This window comes from Eublepharis macularius, chromosome 13 (genome assembly GCF_028583425.1).
Source record: "Eublepharis macularius isolate TG4126 chromosome 13, MPM_Emac_v1.0, whole genome shotgun sequence".
NCBI lineage: Eukaryota > Metazoa > Chordata > Lepidosauria > Squamata > Eublepharidae > Eublepharis > Eublepharis macularius.
Window position 1 is genome coordinate 51,559,715 of NC_072802.1, and position 22,258 is coordinate 51,581,972.

Genomic DNA, 22,258 nt, shown 5'->3' on the forward strand with positions numbered 1-22,258 from the left:
ATAGGAGGGTAGAGGCTGCACTAGAGATGGGCACGAATCAAATTACAACCCCAAAAAACACACGAACCAGGCCGGTTCGCGGTTCGCAAACCAGTGGTTCATGGAAGCTTGTTTCCAAGATCTGGTCTACTAGTTTGTTTGGGTCGAATTAAAGGGGCAGGTTAAAACTTTTCCAGCCGCTTGCAAGCAGCAGGTCCCTTTAAACCTTTAAAGGGCAGGCCCCTTTAAATTGCATGGGCCTGCAGGGCAGCGGAGGCGGCAGAAAACAGCCTTCCCGCCCCTCGCGGGAAGAGGGGGAGAACGCCGCAGGCCTGCCGGGCAAGGTAAGTGTGCGGCTGGAGCTGGGGTTTGGGCAGTTTAAAGGGCCACTTGCAAGGCAGGAAAGGGCCCTTTAAACTGTCAAATGCCCCCTTTCCTCCTGCTGCTAAGTTGCCTGAAAGGGGCATTTAAACGCCATGAACCATGAACTGGTTTGTAAACTTGCCCCAGTTCGTGGTTCCTGGTTCATGAGAACCCACGAACCTCATAGTCTGCACCACCTTAAAATTCTGGTTTGGGATTCTGCACATTTAAAAATAATTTTTTTATAAAGTTCCCTGCAAATAGCAAATTAGCATAAAGAAGGTTTCTTTCCAAGGCCTTTGCTTGATAGGCTTTTGTGTGTCTTTGTGTCTATGAGGAGTTTGTAATGTAGGGAACACTAAAAACAAGTAACTGTATCTGCAGTCTGCCATGGTATAATCTGTCCTACTACCTTAGCACACTACCACTGCATTCTGTACTTTGGCAGTGAAATCCTAAACAGTGTCACATCCTTCCAAGCCCATTGGTCAATGGATTTAGAAGGGTGTAATGTTTAGGACTGAACTGTGGGTCAGCCATGCCCGGGGTTGCCGACCGCGTGGGTCCTGGAGACTTCCCAGAATTGCAATTGATCTCGACTTACAGATATCAGATCTCCTGGAGAAAATGGCTGCTTTGGAGGGTGGACACTTTGGCCTCACATCCATGTTGAGCTTCCTCCTCCACCCTTCCCAGGCTTCGCCCCCAAATCTCCAGGAAAGTCCTCGCCTGGAGCTGGCAATACTCGTCACACCTTCTCATAGAACTGCCATACAGGCCAAAATGGGATCATCCCATCCAAGTCCTCAGCTGCTTGGATGTGAGGAACGATTCAACAAGAGGCCAAGGTGGTACCTTTAAGGCTGGCCAGACTGGGCCTCGGGCCTCTAGTTGCTCACTCAGGGTCAGATGGGCCCATTCACTGGCAGGAAACTTTCCTGGAGGGACGCTGCTCTACAGGACCAGTGATAGCAAAGAGCAAGCCGATCTGAGCCCCAAGGTGCTAGCTGCACCTTAGGGCTTACTTGACTGAGACTCGATCAGTTGTGACCACAGTGGCCATCGGCAGCACTGCAGGAGCCTCTCACCTTGACTCGCTATGAAGCTTATTCGCTTCAGAATCTGCTCCTGTTCTGAATTGTGCAATATCCATTCTCAGCAGGAATCCTCATCAAAGGAAAACAAATGTATCAGGAGCGGACAGCATGTGCACAAAAGAGAAGCAAAATGAACTGTCATTGATGTCACCTGAGAATGCAAAATGAATTGTCACAGATGTCACTTGAGAATGGCAATGACCACATACACAGCGGTAAGTTACTGCAGTGGGCAAAACATTGTTTGCACAGCGGCTTGTCTGTAGCCACCACCGTTGCAGCAAAGAGAATTTTTCCACCTGATTGCAGCCAAATGGAAATCTAGGGAGAAACTGGGTAGGGAGTGGCACAATTCTTATCAAACGAGCAACACATGCTGCATATTTGGTTAGTAAACTGAATCCCTAGGCGCAGAACAACGCAATCATTTTCAGACTTTCTTCCTTTGAGGACAATTTTTTAATGTTGGCTTGCCAAGGAATTCCTGCATGTTGTTGAAGATTCTGGAGCATATCCTAAGCTATTGGACATTACCGCTACAAAATGAGTGAACCATGGCTGCACATGGGAAGTGCAATAGGCTAAGATTCCACTCCACCCCTGCCCTCCAGGGAAAGGCTACTATTTTGAGCACCTTCTTGACAACCTTATGAGAAACCCCGAAGTGGCTTGAAGTGGTTCAAAAAACACTGGTGGACCTCATTGGGTTGACTTGAAACTGAGCGCTCAGTTTGACCTTCAGCACTTTTACCAATTGGAGCCCCACATGGAATCATACACCAGGGTGGGTGTGGGAAAACAATTTGGGAATCCTACCCCTCAATATCGCATCCAGGATTCTACAGGCTCTCAAGGGCTATCCAATTTCCTTCTAGCCTCCATTTCACCCTTTTTACTGATTGAACGAGATGCCCTCTTTACTCTATCCTCATCAGGCTCTTTGCAGGGAGTGTCTTTTGCAAGGTTAATTTACAAAGTCGTTTTTTTCTGCATACCTAGAGAGTCTCCTGAATATGTAGAAACACAAACCTTGAACATAGATGGCTTGGTTTTGTTGCTTGATTGAGTCAAGACCTGTTAGGCTCATGTAGAGATCTACTTGGCTATTTCCCTCTCTCTCCTTCCAGCTCATGCTTTTTGGCTTGTTTTTAAGGCTTTCGAGAATGCAGGCAAAGAATGGGAAGACAGATAATGGACAAAAGCAGGATCAGTGAATGGCTGACAATATATTAGTTAATCTCTCTTAAAGTTGACCTTGACTGCTGATATGCAACAGTAGCTGATTGTGACAACTGACATGTTTAACAAGAGGAGGAAAAACCACAGATTACACTAAGAAAATAAAGACATTGAATTCTTTCTCACTGGGGTAACTACAGATTGAGTAACCCAAACTGAGAACCTATGAGAATGAAAGGCAAATGCTTTTTAAATTATTTACAATTTGCTGTATTTGTTTTCGTATGTTGCATCTATGCCCCAGCTTCACTTTGTATCCAGAGCCTTTCTAATCTATCTGGCTTGTAAGCTGTGAGCATTAACCTGTTTTACACGTCAAAGCTTTTGTCAGGAGATGCTTGCTGAACTCCAGGGGGGTGTTGACTCTGGAATTTTCCACCACAAATGTGCCACAGCAGTACGATGGTTCAGGGGCCACACAACTACCGAGCCTCAAAGGCCATCTTGTTTTTAGCTCACATCTTAGGGTTTGCGGCTGAAAACCATTATTACACCACAAAGCCTAACAAACTTCTGTGTGTGAGGCAGAGCCTACTTTACGAGAGGCATGAAGCATTATCATCAGCTGGCAAAAAGACCCAATATAGTATACATGACTGAGAAGCAGGGTGAGGCACATGGGATTATAAAGTGAGGCCAGAAGACCCAGCAATGTAAGAGAGATGTGCATTGCAGAGCAACATCAAAAGAATAAAATATCCCATCAGAATAGGTGTGACTCGCTTCCAATTGAGGATGAACAGGCAAAGTGAGATAAACAACAAATGTAAATGTTTAAAGAAAACTTTCTGTATCAAGCCAGCCCCTCCTTGATTTCTGCCCCTGGGATGTTTTGCTTTGCCTCGGATTCCATATTGCAGCACTGTGGTGGGCAGCATCCGCACGATGGCATTCTTCTGTTTCCTCCTGCTTTGATGTGATCTTTTCTAAACCTGGTTTGGTAAAATCTTTTAGAAAAGAACAAAGTGTGTTTGTACACCATGAGATCAGGAAGGTGTGCATTTTTGCTGCTGCCATCTATGCTGGCACTATTTTCCTTGCTTCCTTGCCCCCCATAGCTGCCCTCCCCACCATCCCTGCAACCAGAGTGCTTTTGAGGGGGTGGGTGAGGGCTTCCAAAAGGCAGTAATTGTAGGAATTACCATTTTTATTTAAAAGCCCCCTTCAAACCCTGGCATTAAAGGGGATCGCCATGGGGTGGGGTGGGGGGACTGCAGCAAAGTAAATGCACAGAAAACGGCCCTGTAGGTGCTCTGCTGCTGCCTTTGCATTTGCAATGGCAATGAGAGCTATGCGGAGACTCGCCATGTATCATTTCAGTAGGGTAGGCCGAAGGATTCTGTTGTGGCAAAACAGAAGTCTAGCGGCATCTTAGTCTTTGGTCTTGTAGAAGACAGCCCTTGGCCCTGTTGCTAAATTGGACACTGTCAAATCTGTGTATGAATGCCAGTCAAGCAGCTTTATTTGATTGGACTAAGGGGTTTTTGGTAAGCTAGGAGCCACTCAATGCCCTTTTAGAGAGAAGAATAATGGAGAGGGATAATGAAGCAGAGGAGCGGCTGTACTGGGCCTTCTCTTCCCTGTGAGTCTTGGGCACCAGCCTGGGCTTATATCTCTTCCTTCACTTAACTGTAGTCTTAAGGATGCCTGATGGACATTCTTAAAGATGGCATGGAACAGTCTGTTTGAAAGCATGAATGGACACAAATATATCAAGAAACCAGTGTTCAGAAAGCAGTGGGAGAACCTTTCCATCCCATAGGACATTGCTGCAGCTTACCGAACATCATCGTTCTTTATCAAAAGAAGTTCAAAGGGAGCCCCCTTCTGTGAAATTGCTGGCCTACAATTTATCAGTGGGGTTGATACTATTTGGTTAGTGCTCAATAGGGACTAAAGGTTCTCTCCCCGCCACCTCCCATTCTAGATGTTAAATTAGCATGACAGTTTGAAAGCAGATTTTGGCTCGACCCTCCATCACGGTAGTGGCAATGGAAGAACTGTCCACACAGACCCTCCATGACTGTCACTCCACAGATTCTGCCTTTGTGTCTGATCTAAAATTGGTTTATTTTCAGCCTGGTTTAAAGGCGAAAGCCTTGGGAAAACCATGAGCCGTGCTCGGAATGAGGATGGCGTCATGTGTATGTTTCCCTTTAATATAGGGAAAACATCCCTAGCAAAATAAATTTTGTTGATCTTCCAGGTGCCACAAGATTCCTGTTTTATTTTGCTTATATTTATTTGTAGGGGGAAGGGATTTTTTTTTGCAACTCCTTGGTTATCTATTTTAGCATTGGCTATCCCTTTCTCTTTTGGTATAAATGCAGTAGGGCCTCTGAGGGCCAAGCTAAGTTGCTTAAGACAACAGATGACAAAGACGATGATCCCTGAGGTCTTGCAGAAACTAATTTTTGCATGGCCATGCAGGTTTACAGACAAGAGAATCACAGAGCTGCTCTGCTTCGTAGCCCAGACCATGCTAGGTACGCATCTAGCTCAGCATGAGTCCTGTATTTGCAAAGCATGAAGTTACTGACCTTCTTCCTTGAGATGCTCAAAAGAGAAATATGCCTATGGAAGTTAGAAATGCTACACATATTATTAGGAAATCTTTGATGGCAAAGGAGGCGGGAGTGGGGTGTCACACACAGGGAGAAGCTGCCACAAAAAGCCATTACTGAAATGTAACAAAGGTACCAGGAAAGACTTCTGCCAACATCTGTCTCCTTGCTAAAAAAACAGTCCGAGCCCTTCAAGGCAGACACCACACCACATTTTACATAATTCTGGTTTATTTAGCTTGTACAAAACTTTTATAGCTACTGATTTTTGTTTTTAAAAAGAACCCAAACACAGAGACCACCTGTCAGTCATAACCTGGCAATAAGTGGAGAAAGGACAGTCTCCCACCCCGTGTTAAGAGTGCAACCATCAGAAATGGCAGCAGCAAGGAAAACTGCCCCCGCCCCTTCTGGATGTTCGTTCCAGCCATAAATGGGGGAGGGGGACAGGAAGGGGGAGAAACATTATTCCTGAGCCTCCTCAATGAATCTCAGAAAAAGATCCCAAGACTCTGCTCAGTATATCTTGGATGTAAATGCTGGCTACTGCTTCAATCTGTAAAATGGGAAATCCCAACCTGAGCCTGCAATGGGCTAGAGGGAAGGTGGACTGCAACAAAGCACTACATTCAGCAGCTTGCAGTTTTAATAATAAGCACAGCTTCACAAGCTGCAACAAGGGATACCCTTTCCCACCAGCCTATCAGGGTTCAGCTTTACATTTATCAAAGATAAAATGGGCAAGAGGCAAAGAAGAGGGTTGACTTAATACTGCTGCCACCTTCTGAAGACCAGGAGAGGAGCACCCTGTAGTGGGTGGGCAAAGGAAGTTACTTTAGTGTCCTGTAAATGGGCCGTCCTATTCCTGGCGAAATCCTAGCACCAGATCCAGAGTTGAAGCCTAATATATATATATAAATTCAAGCCAAGGCGTACATCAAGTATGCCTTGCCCCAACTCAAAATCACCCGTAACATGGTGCACATATCTGATTCCTGCAACAATTATTTCTACAAAAGAAACTGGTCTGTAAGTGGCTGGTGGATTCAGCATCCGAAGTCTTAATTCAGCATAGCTCACAAGAGAACCAGGATAGGCAACTATGCCGCTAATCGGTTCTCTGCCCTTTTATCAACCCCTGCTGTCAGCTGAAATTAATCAGCTCCTTCCTCATCTAAGAGACAAGGATCTTAATTGGTCACTTCAGCCAAAAAAAAAAAATGTCAAACCACCTGATTGTTCCTACGTGTAGGGCAGAAATGCCCAAGCAGCTGTGGAAATGAGGGGTCCTCCAGGTCTGTTGGATTCCAAGTCCAACTAACAGCAAGGAATAGAAAACATCAAGCTACCATTCAGATGAGGGAAGGACAAACTGGCTCAACTGGAAGCCTAAAATGGAAGAAGTGCCAGCAGGAAAACTCATCTGTATGGTAACAGGAGAGTAACAACTGAGAGCAGCACTGCCGCCCCTATGACTTGGGATGGGAATGCAAGAACTAGAGAGCTTCAGCAGCCTCAACTGACCTAAAAAAGGACCCTTCAATGGCAATCTTGCCAAGAGGTCAAGGAATGGATGTAGCCTATTCACTGAGACAGATGTCCTACACTAGTGGATATGGCCAGCAACTCAGCCTCCACCAGTTCCCAGAATGCACTGTGGAATGTGCATTCATTGTCTCAGCCATGAGAACTGTGCTGATTGAGCAATACTTTCACAGGTAATGGTGGGTGTGTGGCAAAACTGTGTTCTATATCTGCATGATTCATGCCAATCAAACACTGGACTCCCACCAGTGAAGAACGCAATAGCAGGAGACAGCTGCAAGTATCTCTTCCTAATGAGATACCCAAAGCATATTTGGCTTGTCTATTGGCCACTGGGCTGCATGTGGCACAAAATTAAGACTCATGGAGAAAAGCCCTTACCTAGCTTTCCCCAAGTGCCCCAAGGCACTAGCTGCCCCCAGCTTCCCAGTTGCCCAACCCATTACCATGGCTCCAGAGTCTGGCCACAGGGGCAACTTAGACCCAGCTGCTTTGGACCAAGCCAGGAGTCTGGAATGTGCAGCCATTGTGTTTACAGGTAGGTGTCCTCGCTTTCTTGGGAACTGAAACTCTCCTTTGACTGGTGGAGGGAAGAGGCCTCTGGCTCCAGCGAACTCTGAGTTCCATTCTCTTCAGGGATGGGCCCGTTGGCCAGGCGGCCCTTTCCTCGGTCCCGTTTCTTGTCTCCTTTTGGCAATTTGCCCTTGCGACCCTTGGGCGAGAGCCTGGAGTCAGGTGGGAGGATGATGGAAGGAGAGGGCTCCAAGGCCTTGCGGGGATAAGGCTCGGAGTCACTGATGGCTTTGGCGCCGTGGAAACGGGGTGGGGATTTGCACTGCAGCTCCCCATGGGTCTCCTTCCATTTCTTCAGCTGGATCAGGTGCTCTCGCTCTATGTGGCGCTCTGTCACTGGCAACTCTATGATCTGAAAGGAGGAATAAAAAACCCAGTGTACTTTTCTTAGGGAGCTCCGTAGGAAAGTATACCCGTAGTGTGACCAGGATATCCATGTCCTCTAACTTAAGGGCAATTTTTCTTCTTCCGCCTCTTCCCCCGCAAGCTTCTGATCCAAGACCCTGTCAGATATCCACACCCAGTTACTTTCATTTGAAAACTATGTGATTTAACTCTTAGAGTAAGCAACTGATCTCCTCTCCTTTTGTGGCACTGGTGCCTTCTTTTCCCTCTACTCTTAGGTAATTCTACTCTTGTTCCTTTCCCTCAGCTACAGAATGCTGCATGTCCTCTGACTCTTATTCAAGCTATTAGCAAAAGCTTGCCCTTTCTTACTTATCCAGCTCCCACAAATATGAAAATTTAGTCTCTTACCTTTTCCCAGCTCGACTACTGTAATTTTGTGGTCAGTTCCCACCATTTCCCTCCATTCTTAACTAGTTTGTTCCTCACTGCATCTTGTTTTGCTTACATTCATATTCTCTTCATTGGCTTAAATCTCCTGATCTAATTCAGTTTAAGTTTCTATTCTTCTGCTCTTATGCAGATGTTTGTGCTTTGGCCCCATTTTTACTCCCTCCCTCCCTCCTATTGATACTTTCTTCTTAACTAAACTGAGGATTCCTTCATCTATTTCGTGCCTCTTTCTCCCTGGAATTCATTGCCCCAGTGCAGACACTACCCCCCTCCGACAATATTTGAAAAAGCACTTCTTAAGACTGACTGCTAAACTGTCTCCCCTTCACCCTTCCCTTCCCTCTTTCTGTGCCCCCTTGCCCCCACCTGATGGCCTGGCTCACTTTTTAATAATCATGTGTTAAAAACAATCAGTGCTTCTCCACCCTCTTCCTCAGGTACTTTGTCCACCATCAAGGTAAGACTTCTTCTCTTGCGAAGCCAGACAGGATTCTGGGCACCTTGCCTATATACAAATGGTACATAAGGCACGTGCAGGTGAACTAACCTTTACACTGCATATGTGACTGCTGCATTATACTCCATAGTATAGTACTAGGATCACTTCCTCCCTGGGGATCAAAGATGCACCGTAAGGTGTCCATTGTTCATGCGAATCACCAAGTCTAAAGGTTCTTGCATACATGGAGAGAGACTGCTGCATCTCCTTCACACGAACTCACAGGTTTCTGTCACAGTGTGGTGTTTGCAACCCTTTCCCCCCACCCTGCAGAAATTCTCCAATCATACACTTGGGCATGAGTCTACTCCTCATGCACACAGTACCTTCTGTGTAGGATGCATAAGCCTGCAGAACTATACACAGTGCATTTAGATGGCAGCCATTTAACATTTTGCAGTAGTGTTTAAAGGATAAAAGGGATTAAAACTACCAATGTGTTTGGCATGCAGAAAAGTTAACTCTCCAGTATCTCCAGCTAAAGGAATTCAGGTAGCAAGCGATGGGAAAATCAAAAAGAGAGCCCAGTAGCACCTTTAAGACTAACCAACTTTATTGTAGCATAAGCTTTTGAGAATCACAGTTCTCTTCGTCAGATGCATGGGAAAGACCTTCTCTGCCTGAGACCCTGGAGAGCCGCTGCTAATCCACAAGGACATTAATCTAGAGGCACCTATGGCTGGACCCTGTATAAGGCAGCTTCACAGATTCATAAACTAATCTTCCAAACACTTCCCAAGGCAGGTCTTGCTGTGTCTTTGTCCTGGGAGCACAGGTTAACCTTAAACAATATTTAAGACAAAATCCAAGATTACATTGCAGTGCAGAGGCAACCAGGAAGGGTTTATTACTTTGGATTCAAAACTAGGGCCCTAATGAATGTTGAACAAATGCTTTTAGTGTGCTTGTTATGCAAAGTCAATGCCAGCAGAGGGCAGCACTGCACTGAACCAAGCCAATTCAGACCTGGCCACACAGGAAGCTGCTTTCTATAGAGTTACAATACTGACTTCACTTAGCCTACCGTTGTCTGGCAGCTACTCCAAACAGATCCTTCCTAACCCTGACGCCTAAGATCCGGTTAACAGGAGATGCCAGGGACGGAACATGGATTTTAATGCACACAAAGTATGCACTCTGCTACTGAGCTCTGGCTCTGATCACCGTGAGTACAGATCTCGTAAGTGGTATGGAAAGCAGAAGTGGTTCTTCCTGCTTTGCTTCTTCAGTTACCTGGCTAGTGAATGCAATCAATAGCACCAAGAGTGAAGCTTTCCCTGAGCTAAACCCCTTCCCGGCTGCATGTCTGAATGCTCCCTTGTAAAAACACTCTTCAGACAGAAAAGCACCATGCTGGGAAAGGTACATCAACAATCTCTTCCAAAGTGGTATTTTTTCCAGTGTGAGCAATCAGGCAGCCCACAAGCAATCCAGAAAAAAACGCTAGACTTTGACATGTCTGTGCATCTGAACTGGCCCTTTGCCTCATGCCCATGGGGAGATGTTAATGTCTCACCTGGAATCTTACATTAAAAACTGGGAAAGAATCCTGAATCACTTGATTCCATGTGATGCAGAATTCTTGTCTGCTATGCTTGATGTAGAGTTCTGTGCGGCTTGGAAATGTACATTCTTCTATACCAACATAAGCTGCTCCAAACAGATATCACTCTATCTGTTTAGCAGTATAGATGTAGGTTTGGAAATATAGTTCAAAAGCAACTCAAAATCAGTGATGCTGCAAAACCTGGAGAAATCAATTCCTGGTTGCACTTCTCAATACCATTTTCAGAAACTGAGTCAGTGTTGATGTTTGGCTTGGGAGCTTAAGTTGCGATCAGAAGACACACGGGGAGGGAGTATGCACACAAATGTCGCAGATCTAGGTAACTAAAAAATAAGGCAGATGCAATCCCACCCACCTGCCACAGCTTTCTTCATTGCATGGAACAGAAGAGGTTGCAAACCACCACAGAAACTTTGCAGAAGTCCTGACAGCCTTCCCCAAATTGGCAAAGGGTGACATTTTGGTGGAAGACTTTAGTTTTAGGATTATTAATCAACTGAACATTTGTCTTTCAGCTTTATCTCACCAAAATACTGATATTTTTAAAGAGATCTTCAGCCCTTCAACACCACACAATTCAGCAGTAAGTATTACTATGCATAAGAAGAAAGAAACACCTTTAGCATTAGCTTTTCCCTTGCCTACTAAATGGGAACACACAAGATGCAAAGCAGTTCAAGTCAGCAAGCTCCAAACGTGCAGAGTCATGGATTTGACCACGCCAATTAAGTTTAATCTTACTAATTAATCCTGTTCGAGCTTGCAGCCTTAAAAAGGAAGACGACACACATCGGAGGAAACAGCCAACTCGCTGCCCTTTTCAGGTCTCCCGTTCATACCTCACTGGTTTGAGAGCACCAGTAAATGGAACAAGTGAGACCCACTGCCGCGCCCCCTTTTACCTCTTGCACAAGGAAGGTCTCCTGCATGATCTGGGGGTTTATCGTCCGCAGCCGCTCCACGGTCTCATACTGCCCCTGACATGATTTGAGCTCTGCAGAAGAACCCAGGGTGTGTTTCAGCAGCACGAGGCCCACTCGGAAGATGATCTTAACCCCTGGAAGAACAAAGGTGGTATATGGGTGCAGAGGCAGCAGATTACCAGAGAGGGGGTGCGAGTCAGCCAACCCCGAGATTCTCAAATAGGAAAATATTTATAAGTATATTACAATATTTGTCATAAACTCAGGAAAATTCACCGAGTTATTTGTGGGACAGTTTGGCCTATTGTAATTTCATTAAAATGTACTTCTCAAAGTAAATTAACATGACATTTGGGGCTGCAAGATTCACCGGAGAGGCTCAGAAAGCCATCGGAATTTATTACAGCCAATGCTGTAGAACAGCAGATACTGTGGAATACTTGCATACACCTTTTAGCCTGGGTTTTAACTTTGGGTGAATTATTTTAATTTTATTTACCTGCAATGACATAAAGTGTTTTAATAACCTAATTGATGAAAGTGTAAGTTTTTTTTACTGAGTCAGACAACACTCCTACCAAACAACAACTGGTATAGAGCAGCCCAAAAGTGCTCTCAGATAGGTAATTGTTCACAATGCCTGCAGGAACAAAGCCCCATAAGCAACAGCTGAAGACATTTCGATTAATAATACAGACAACTTCTCATACACAGACTCCTGAGAAACGCACCTCTTTTCTTTTCATCACTGCTGAAGTGTATTTGCAGTTAAGAGAACTACTGTGGTCTAATGGAGAGGGCTCTGTACTTTCTGCTCAGAGGCCTGGGCTAAGCTCTTTCTCAGCAACAAAGCCTATCATAGTCTATCTTGAAGAAGTCACACACACTCAACCTGATCTGTTTCACATGGGTGGTAAGAAAAACTAAGTCGTGTTCTAAGATGCAGTACTTGTGTTGGACCGGAATCTGGGAGACCAAGGCCCAAATCCCCAATCTGCCATGGAAGACTGCCGGGTGACCTTGGGTCAGCGACACACCTCAGCCTAACCTGCCTCACAGGACTGTTGTGAGGGGCATAAATACCTAAATAGATTTTTTTTAAAAAGCATCTAACATTCTAGGATCCGGGGAAGATATGCTGCTTGCCAGCAGGTGGCAGCTTTTAAGAAGAAAAGGATCTCCTAAACCCAAGATGGAGGAGGAAGTCCCACACTCTGCCTCAACAGCTATTTGCCCCCAATGTCTGCTCTCACAAGGGCCTCGGTGCCTGTATGACCCACCAAGCAGTTTCTCATTCTGTGGCTAAGTGGAGAAGCACCCAAAGCTGACAACAGGAAGGCTTAAAGGGTGCAGCTCAGCAAACTACCCATTTAACTTTTTCAAAGCAAAGAGAAGAGCAGGTGGGTGGAGAGGGAGACGTGTGGCAGCAAAGGAGCCAGTGTAGTACAGTGGGCAGTTAATAGATCCGAACTGGGGAGACCCAGGTTCAAATCCCTGCTCGGCCCTGGAGCACACTGGGTGACCTTGGCCAGTCACTCTCCGCCTGAACTATTTCACAAGGTGGTAACCAGGATAAAAGTTTAAGTATGACTGAAGTAGCGGATGATTGTAGAGATATGAAAGAGAGGATTACATGATGTTTTATGTGTTTTTATGTATGAGCTTACTATTTGTAATAAATAAATACTATTATTTTAAAAAGTTTAAGATACAGAAGAGTACCAGATGCCAGAGTCACAGATGAGGCAGCCGGAAGGCTCTTCTTCTACGCTGGCTCAATCATGAAAAGGGAAGGGGGGGATTGCCAGCCCCTCTCACTTTCAGGGAAAGAAACACCACAGCTTCTAAGCCCTCAATAAGAGGCCCTGCCTCCTTTTTTGCACAGGGCACCTGGGAAGGAATCAGTCAAGTTTCCCCTTGAGCTTTGTCCCACCCACCCATCCCCAGCCATAGGATGCAGCAGCTGGCCACCCTTCCTCTCAAGCAGGAAAAAAAACCAGAACTGGAATTGGGCCAGGTCTGCCAGAAGACTTAACACTGCAAGGGACGGAGCTACAGAGGCTTGCATGTGGGGCCTGACCATGGCATTCCTCTCTCTAGCTCCACAGGTTCCTGGAGATCTTGTGGCATGAGAAGCTAGCTCCACACCACAACAGGATTCCAGATCTATGAAAACCTCTCTCTGGGAGCAACAGCTAATTTCCACGCTTCTATGGCAGGCTAAACCAGATCAAGGACAGGAGGAGCATGAAGCCATCCATGGGCCAAGTCAGCTATCCTGGCACCTGAGATTGGAAGCACCTTTAGGGGACATGAACTCCTCCCTTGTAGGCACCAAGGATGCTGGTCCCCTGCCTGGCGCTGTTGGGCAGTTGAAAGCATAGGCTCCCCACAGCTGCCCACTCCAGATCAAGGCTGTATACATTTCTTCAATTACAGCCATCTGTTCACAGCCAATAAGCAACACCAGTTTGAGCCAGGCAGAAGGGCCAGCCCATACCTTCACAGAAAAACATGTCCCAGACACGCAACACAGAGCTCCACGGTAAGGTCCTGGAGAACGCACACATGAACCATTCTGTCATGTACAGGATGGGGTCAATCTTCTGCTTGCTCAGGTGTTTATAAGCCACAGGTGAGACCCTCTGCAGCAGTGAGAAGAGGATCTCCCCATCCAGTTGGATAGCCTCCTGCGTAGAGAAAGAAGAAACCTGGTCAGCGTCGAGGGAGAAGCAGGAGAGTTAGACTTGGGACTTTTCAGCTTTCAGTTCTTGTTCAGGAAGAGGGGGCATTCACTTCATCTCTTGCCTCTCCACAATTCACATCACAGAGAAGGAAGCATAATTTTTTTTTCTCCACTGTGCATTGTAATTCGATACTCAAGATGGTATGATCTGGATGACTAAGGATCTAGTCCCCTGCTTCTCTGGGGAGTTCATGCAGCAAGAAGCCTCTGGATGAATGGAGCAACCAGCTGTTCCAATAGCTGGTTCCAGGATTAGTACGGCCCCCTATTGCAGTTCTCCCTCAATCAAAGCTATTTTTGCACATCTCCCCCTCAAAGGAGAGAAGTGAGATGCTCTTGAACTCTTTAGTCCCTTAAGTACCAGCGATGGCCAACTAAATGTTGCATTCTGTAACAGGTCAGGTCCAGGAAACTTGGATCAGACTCAGTTCCCCCACAGCCACACAGCAGCTGTTGAGAATGGCATTTTAAAGGTCTCCAGGGGCTCGATTTGGCTCAACATGAGGGAGGGGGGAATGAGCTCCTGCCTCCCCACCACCACCTTCCTCAAGCTGAAATGGTTTGGGGAGAGTTATTTGCCCCATTGCATGTGCACAGAACACTACCGAAGAGGCCCCCCAAGATGTTGCAAGGGCTTGGAGGTGGAGAAGGAAACTAATTACCGGGGGGGGGGGAGCACGATAAGAAGGGGCAATAGAGCATACAGTTTTTTTGATTTGTTTCTTCCACTGCAGCCAGACATTTATTTATCATCATTGGGAAACTGGAGATGGACCTGTCAACTCCGTGCTGGAGGCCTCAGCAGTCACACCCTCATTCCAGTTCTTGATACCAACTGCGGCTGCCTCAGTCGGCTGTGGGGAGTTCCCTCTCTCTCCCAGCCTCACCCAGCACGCTAGTCCCCGTCTCTCCAGGTGCACTTGGCTCGGATGCTGAAGCACTAGAGGGGAGGGAGCAGGTTGGTAGGCAGCACCACAGACAGGGTTGGCAGGCGGCTTAAGCAACTGCGGGAGTTGCTAGTCACCAGGGGGCTTTTTGTGATGCCCACAGGCTCATGGACGATATGTGGCTCTCTCACCTTCATTAAGGAAGGAATGTGCTTGAAATAGAAAGACGACTCCCTCCTCCACCCAGATAACGGGGGGGGGGGCGGGGGTTAAGCAAAGCCAGAAATAAAGACCTGACACAGGATCGCCTTGCCAACACAGACACGGTGGGGGGCCTTGGTGTGGCTGAGCACTTTCATTCTTAAGGAGAAGTGGAGACTTAGAATCACAATTATGTCTTTACTGTTGGCTTTGCAAACTTTTACACACATCAATGAGTAACAGGGATTCCAGTAAAAATAGGGAAATTTTTTTTTAGAAAAAATGGGGAGGGGGGGGGAGGGGGGAGATCATACAGACTAAGATCTGCCCGCAAGGAGATAGAATAAAACCCCATCATTCATGAAGCCCATGACTGATCATTGCAGAACTGTGACTCTTGGTCCATCAGTAGAATTTTATCACTTCACAGTAAGAACAACAACATTAGATTTATATACCGCCCTTCAGGACAACTTAACGCCCACTCAGAGCGGTTTACAAAGTGTGTCATTATTATCCCCACAACAATAATCACCCTGTGAGGAGATTATGTCTCAATAGTCATCCGTCCTTAGAGCAACTACAGGCAAGCTGTGCCTAAAGAACTCCCTTCACTGCCTCTCCTTGTTCCACATGATAAGCAAGGAGATCCATCAGTGCTGTGCTTTTCTGTCTGTGTGCGCACAAAAATCTATGTGCAGGTGCCAGTAACTGTTCTGGGCATGGGCAGCCACTACAGCTGCTGGAAGGCTTCTTCCCACACCATGCTGAACTTTTAAATCAGGGCTTGGAGGCACCACAACCCCAAGGCCTCTCTGTCAATTCCAGTTACAGGAGCCCATCAACAAGAGAGTTTCATTCCCAACCCACAAAGGAAGATTCTTCGCAGCCTACCCTAAAGGAAAAGAAAGAGGCCCCAAGGACAATATCCATGAGTTCCTGTCACTCACCAACTTCTCACTGTAGTAACCAGGAAGGTACTTCTCACAAATCTGTACAAGGCACCAAAAAGCTTGCTGAAAGGAGGAAGAAGAAGAGATGGAAGTTACTGCATGGGAAAGAACTGAACACAGCAGCACAGCTGGATTGCGGGTTCATAGCAATTGCGGTGCAGACAGATTTCTTTTTCCTGGAAGAAGAAATAAAATGTAGAACCTCTTCTAGAAGCTATTCTAACTACGAACCATTTTGATTCCAATTATTCTTCCTGCTGCCTGCCCAGTTTGTGCCTGATGCTCAGAAGTGTGAGAATTCGAGAACTTGGTGCACTGAAATCTCACCAAACACAAAATGCATCTACAAACCCCAATTTCTTCCCATCGCTGCAATCGTAAAAGCTGCAACTGATGAATTTTTCCCTGAATACAGTTCTTCAGAGATGTTAGAGATATTTTAGTTTTCTTGCAAGAAACACAATTCTGCTCAGGCAACAGTATGAAACCTTGACACGGTCACATGTGTCCAGACATACATTGGAAAGTTGCACCCATTGATGAAAACTGGCTCTACATACAGCTTGTGCTGCTTTAACCGCGCCCGGCCACATAATCAGAAATGCACAGGGAACCACTTCAGCTTGCTCTGTAGGATTGTCTCTATGCACCAGATACTGCTAACCAATGCTAAATTCTTTAGGAACTCCACCCAGGTGAAGACCAAGGTATGGTAAGTGCATGGTTCAGACATCCTCTGAAGACCGCATCCAGATAAAAGGGGCACAAGGATTCTTCTGGCAGAAGAACAAGATCACAGCGCTCAGAAGCAAACGGTGTTTTTTAAATGAAAAAGACTGAGAGCATTACACAGCTCAGAGACAGAGCTGCCAAAAAGCGCTTCAAACTCAACACAGGCCAGAATGTAAGTATTGGGATCCTTGCACAATTGGGATCTTTCCAGCTCTCACTACAATCCTGGCCAGCTTACACTGGGATCCAATACTCAAAACTAATTATGACATCTATATTCTGTTTTTCTTCATCTTGAAAATTCAGGGTGGCATACATGTTCCCCAAGAGATCTCCCATCTAATCACGGACCAGGAACTTCTTAGCTGGAACCTCTTATGAGCGTTGCAATAAAGTAATGTGGAAGTCTGCTACACTGAAGTCAGCAGAACTCATTTCCAAATGATACATTTAGAACCACAATCTCCATTTGCAGAGCAAAACACCATGAGGGACTCTCGAGTATGTAGAGTGCCCCCCCCCCAGCTTACAGAAGGGCCAATAGCCTTGGAGAAAAAGTCAGCTGTGCAAAGTTAACACTGCCAGGACTGACAAGAAAACATTTATGCTAGCTAGCTAACTAGAGGAGATGTTTTCCAACAGCAGTTGCATCTCCCAGGCCCAGCATACTCTACGAGCAATGCCCAGAGGCAACCATGAGCAGTCACATTTCAGTGTACGCAGTGCTCTGCAAATGTATCTGAAGATGAAGTGAACATGCACTACAAATAGGGACATATAAAACTGCCTTATACCAAATGAGACCAACGATGCATCTAATCCAGTTCCATCAATAATGACTGGTGGTAATTCTCTGGGGTCTCAAACAAGAGCTTGTCCCAGCCCCACTAGCAGAGATCTTTTAACAAGAGATACCAGGACTTAATCGGGGGCCTTCTGCATACAAAGCATGTGCTCTACAAATGAGCTCTGCCCACTGGTGGCAACTCTCCAGCACGTCTCTGCATTTTTGAAAATGTAAACAAGAATAAGCCCAGACTGTGACCATGGTGGGTAGAAAAACTCCCCCAAGCGGAGGGGTCCTGGACGAGAGTACGCACCCCCCAAACAACCACTGAAAGGGAGTTTGAGGAATTTGGGGACCTCCACACAGCTGCAGGATAAAGTATAACCTACCTCTGCAGGCATATTCATCAGCAAGACTGCAGCAATTGGTGCCTGGGCCTGGCAGTAGCCCTCCTCCGGCCGATACAGCGTGTAGGCCTTCAGCACACGGAACAAGTCTTGTTGCCTGCACAAAGAAGATCCAAATTCATACCACAATGGCTCTCCTCTTAATGTATGAGTGCCCCTCTCCTGTTGCCAAGAGGTATGTTGCAGCACTTCCCCAGAATGCCACACCTGCTCTGGGTCTCAGGACTTGATCTTTTCCTACTTACTCTGCCAGGAGAGAGTAGACATACTATAAGACCCTTCTTTCTCAGCTGCAGAGGGCTTGTGCCTAGTCGTCTGAAAACATTTTTTACATGTGTAGCGTTTTCTTGGGGAAGGGGGTATGACTGCCTAGTACCACAGCTGTATTTGAGTCAGTCCTATGCATACACCAGGACGTCATGCCTCTGAGGTTGACATCTCATTTTTCCATGCCCTTTAGCTTTTGTATCTGACCAGGACATGGGGTGGTGGTGGACATCATCTTAAATATTGAATCCTTTTCCACCCAGGGGTGACCAAGTCTCCTAATGCCTACCTTGTTAGCAGCCTCAGTACACTTACGGATCCATATATTTCTGCTCAGAGTTTACAAGATCTCAAAAACAACAATAATGAAAGAGGGCCAAAAAGCAAGTTGCAGCAAGTTGCTTCCAAATGGTGATAATCCTCCACTGTGCATTCACTGCGCTTGCAAATACCTCTGCATTCTACACTGGCAGCAACAATGGAGCATCCACACAGGGATGTTCACTGTGCTTTCCCTCCACTTCCCCTCTTGCCTGCTACTTCACTCATCCTGTGTTGCCAATGGGCTGCTTGCTAGCTTTAAAAAAATCAATAGTAGCTACATTAGTATAGCATAATGGTGCTATGTCAATATAGCTGTCACCATTTTTTTAAAGTCAGTCCATCAGTGGTGTGTGTTGGGGGCGGGGCGGAAGAGAACAAGCACAAGGGAAACTGACAGCAATACAGGGGAGGATGCCCAAAAATCTGTTCTTTCACATCCATACAGCGGGCAAACTATTTTGGACTACAATCTTTCCAGAAACACAGTACCAGAGCAAGTTATGTAAAGAACAGAGCAAACAAGAGAACAAACAGAGCATGAAAGTGAATGCTTGGGAAACAGTTGGGGACAGTGTTGTGTGGATGCTCCAAAAACAAGCAATCTCCTGGCAGTCTGAGATCCAAACAAAAACATGCCTTGGTTGACTTATCACCAAACAGTATCAAGATTGAAAGATCAAATTCTCAAAGAAGGCGGCAGGCTGAGAGAAAAGACACAATATGAACTATTAATATCTGGAGACTTGTTGCATCTTTTGGGGAAGATTTACAAACTATTACTGCAATATCAAACAGAAATGGAGCAAATTAAAACTTGTATGATAAAATGGATGCAAAATTTTGGGGAAACTATTCCGCTGGACATATAGGGAAATTTATGGATTAAGATATTGTGAGGATTAGTAAGGGTTACAGTGGACATAGTTGGAAATGTCAGAATATGGATGCAACATTTTACCATATGTGGTGGACTTGTAAGGAATCACAAAAATACTGGATAAAAATTCATGACGAAATGCAAAAGATCCTCAAACTCAGATTTGAATTAAATCTGAAAAGTATGCTTTTAAATATTTTACCAACTAATGTGAGAAAAGAACAAGGAGACCTCTTCCGTTATATGGTGACGGCAGCAAGAGTATTATTTGTAGGTAGAAGGGAAAATGATGCCTTTCCTAGTCTCTCAGAGTGGAGAGATAAGATTTATGAATATGCTTCAATGGCCCAACTGATTACCTACTTACAAAATAGACTGATAACCGAGCTCTGGAAAAAATGGAAGGATTTCTTCAATTACTTAGGCTAAACTAACTGACACAGAAGCTTGGAGGGAGGGAGGGAGAAGGAGAAATGTTATGTAGTTAGGTTTAAGGAAACTTGAACGTATCGCTTGTTTTACTCCCAAAGCTATTATACCTATATTGTTTATATGTTTATTTGTTGTATAAGATTGTATAACTTTCAATTTACTGTCTAATTTAGAATCTCAATAACTTTTATATTATGCACTTACTTTACTTCAATTTCTTTGCTTTAATAAAATTCTTAATTAAGAAAAGACATCTAAACTAAAACAAGACACTTGTGTGAAAGCAGCCCTGAAGACAGCAGATCATGTCCGTTCTCAGAATGGCGAGAACATTGTGTTCATATGCATAAGCAGAACTCCCCCCTCCCCTCTGCTTCTCAGTCATGTACAGACCTGCAGCTCTTCAGGCGCAGGACAGCCTTAGGGAAACCTTCTGACAACAGCCTATCATTCTTTGAACGCACCCTTCTTAGTTCCCACCAGAAAGCCATTGTGCTAAGAGTGGCATTTGCACAAGCCAATGTGATGCAACACTAGGCAACCAGCAACAAACACCTAAAGACAAAACTTTTTGAAGCGTGCCTGGTGCTTGGTCACCAGGCCACCAAGCAAGACGGAATTCTGAAGGACAGCACATAGTGTGTTCCATGACCGCTTCCACAACAAGGATCAGTTGTGAGTTCAGCTCAGATAGAGCCCTGAAGTTCTACTAAAACACAAAGATGCAAAAGCAGAGCAGAGCCATTCTGCTTACCCGTGGCCTCCACGAGCAACAAACATTTCATGGAATGGAAACTGCCTATGGAGATCTCGTTCGATTACATCCACCCATTTGGGATCCCCTGGGGCCACATCCAGCTCCTGTGAAAAGACAGAATAATTACTACAAGGTTTTGGGGGCTCCTACATCTAGAATAGCAAGAGACATACCATGTCACAAGGACAGGTACTGTTATACCTAAAAAAAATTCATTCTCCTTTGGAAGGACAAGATTAAAAACGGGTGTCACGATTGACTTCTACAGACTCTTAAGCACAGCAATCTGCAGACTCCTAAAAGGCTTTCCAACTAAGAGACGGTGCTCACACTGGAGTCTGAATTTCAGAAGCACAGAATTCACTGCGTAACTGGGGGAAAAACCCAGGCAGCTAATTTGATATGGGAGATGTTGCCACAAACACTAATCGGGTCCCCAGTTTAGTGAAAGATACTTCAGGTAATCAAAGATACAGGATCAAAGTGCAATGGAAAGGCGGCACTTTGCCTTGCAGACATCTATGGTCAGGTAACAAGTAGGCATGGTGACTCATAAACTGACCACTGTCAGTACAAGTCCAGGCATCTTTTGGGTAAGGCAGTACCAACTATCAATGCCTATTTGTACTAGCTATAGCACTGAAGTTCTAGAGTACTTACTGGAGACATCATCTGCACCTACACATATCTGAGAATGAAATGTTAGAACTGTACTACTTCAGGTGACCAATCTGAAATAACCCTTTTACATGTGAAAAACACTTCACTGCAAACACAACTTGCACATCAGGGAGAAAAGTTCTAATTTAATCTTTATCTGCTGTACTAGTTTTCTGTTTTCAGGGAGTTTTTAACAAAGCAACATTAAAAAGCGTCTCCTACCTCCAGTCCATAACTCCCCATTCTGCTGCATAGGCAGACCAGGCCTTAGACTAAAAGGGTGGATTAGGCGAGGGGCTGATAAACAGACACGCGAGTTACCAAATTAGCCCTGAGGTCCACAGATACAGAAGATGCATCTGACGAAGACAGCTGCGGTTCTCGAAAGCTTATGCTACAATAAAATTGGTTAGTCTTTCAGGTGCAACTGGGCTCTTTATTACTAAGCTAGAAGGATACCCAGTGCCAAAGTGAAATTCAAATCCATGGATGTTGCAGCCTTACAAGTAATTAGTTATATTTTAGCAGAAACTGCCTGCCTTGATGGACTTTCACCCTTAAAGAACAGAAGAAAATAGGCTTACAGAGCCAGGCTAAGGATCCCTCTAATCTAGGGAGGTTACAAAAAGGGGGAAAAGCATCCTCTGGTTCCAGCTTCCATTACTCAAAGGCAACTTCTTCAGATGGAGGAGTTTTCATTTAGCTATCTTTGCTAGCATCTGTTGATGGGTCAATACTCCATGGCTGTGTCAAGCCTTCCAACGGCCCAAATGAAAGCCTCCAAGCTCCTGGTAACCACTGCATCTCGTCCCAGTGAACTCCACAACCCACCCCCACCATGTTTTATGAAATAATACTTTTTTAGTACCCTGAGCATACAGTCCCTGAGCGACCAGCAGCCTACTGCTGAGAACATGTTTCCTCCCACTCCACTCAGTCTTACATCAAACTTGCCAGGATTCTGCTCCAACTTGACTTTGCCTCCTGAAAGGTACTGCCATGCCCGACCCCTCAAAGATGGTGGGATCCCCTTCTGGCATCTCAATCGGATCTGAAAGAGATAGGAAACTAATATTAATAT

At 45.5% G+C, this 22,258-nt stretch overlaps 1 protein-coding gene across 1 annotated transcript in view; it reads right to left on the bottom strand.

Moving 5' to 3' along the window:
- Nucleotides 1-5,455: 5,455 nt before the first annotated feature.
- TBC1D10A (TBC1 domain family member 10A) overlaps nucleotides 5,456-22,258 on the bottom strand; it is a 43,601-nt gene continuing 26,798 nt past the window's right edge. Inside the window, exons 3-9 of the mRNA XM_054996829.1 lie at nucleotides 22,121-22,228; nucleotides 20,515-20,621; nucleotides 17,843-17,957; nucleotides 15,932-15,997; nucleotides 13,648-13,837; nucleotides 11,127-11,281; nucleotides 5,456-7,712 (exon numbers count right to left, since the gene is read on the bottom strand). Coding sequence (XP_054852804.1) covers nucleotides 7,320-7,712; nucleotides 11,127-11,281; nucleotides 13,648-13,837; nucleotides 15,932-15,997; nucleotides 17,843-17,957; nucleotides 20,515-20,621; nucleotides 22,121-22,228 — 1,134 coding nt within the window. The 3' untranslated portion in view covers nucleotides 5,456-7,319. The remainder of the gene's footprint in view (nucleotides 7,713-11,126; nucleotides 11,282-13,647; nucleotides 13,838-15,931; nucleotides 15,998-17,842; nucleotides 17,958-20,514; nucleotides 20,622-22,120; nucleotides 22,229-22,258) is intronic.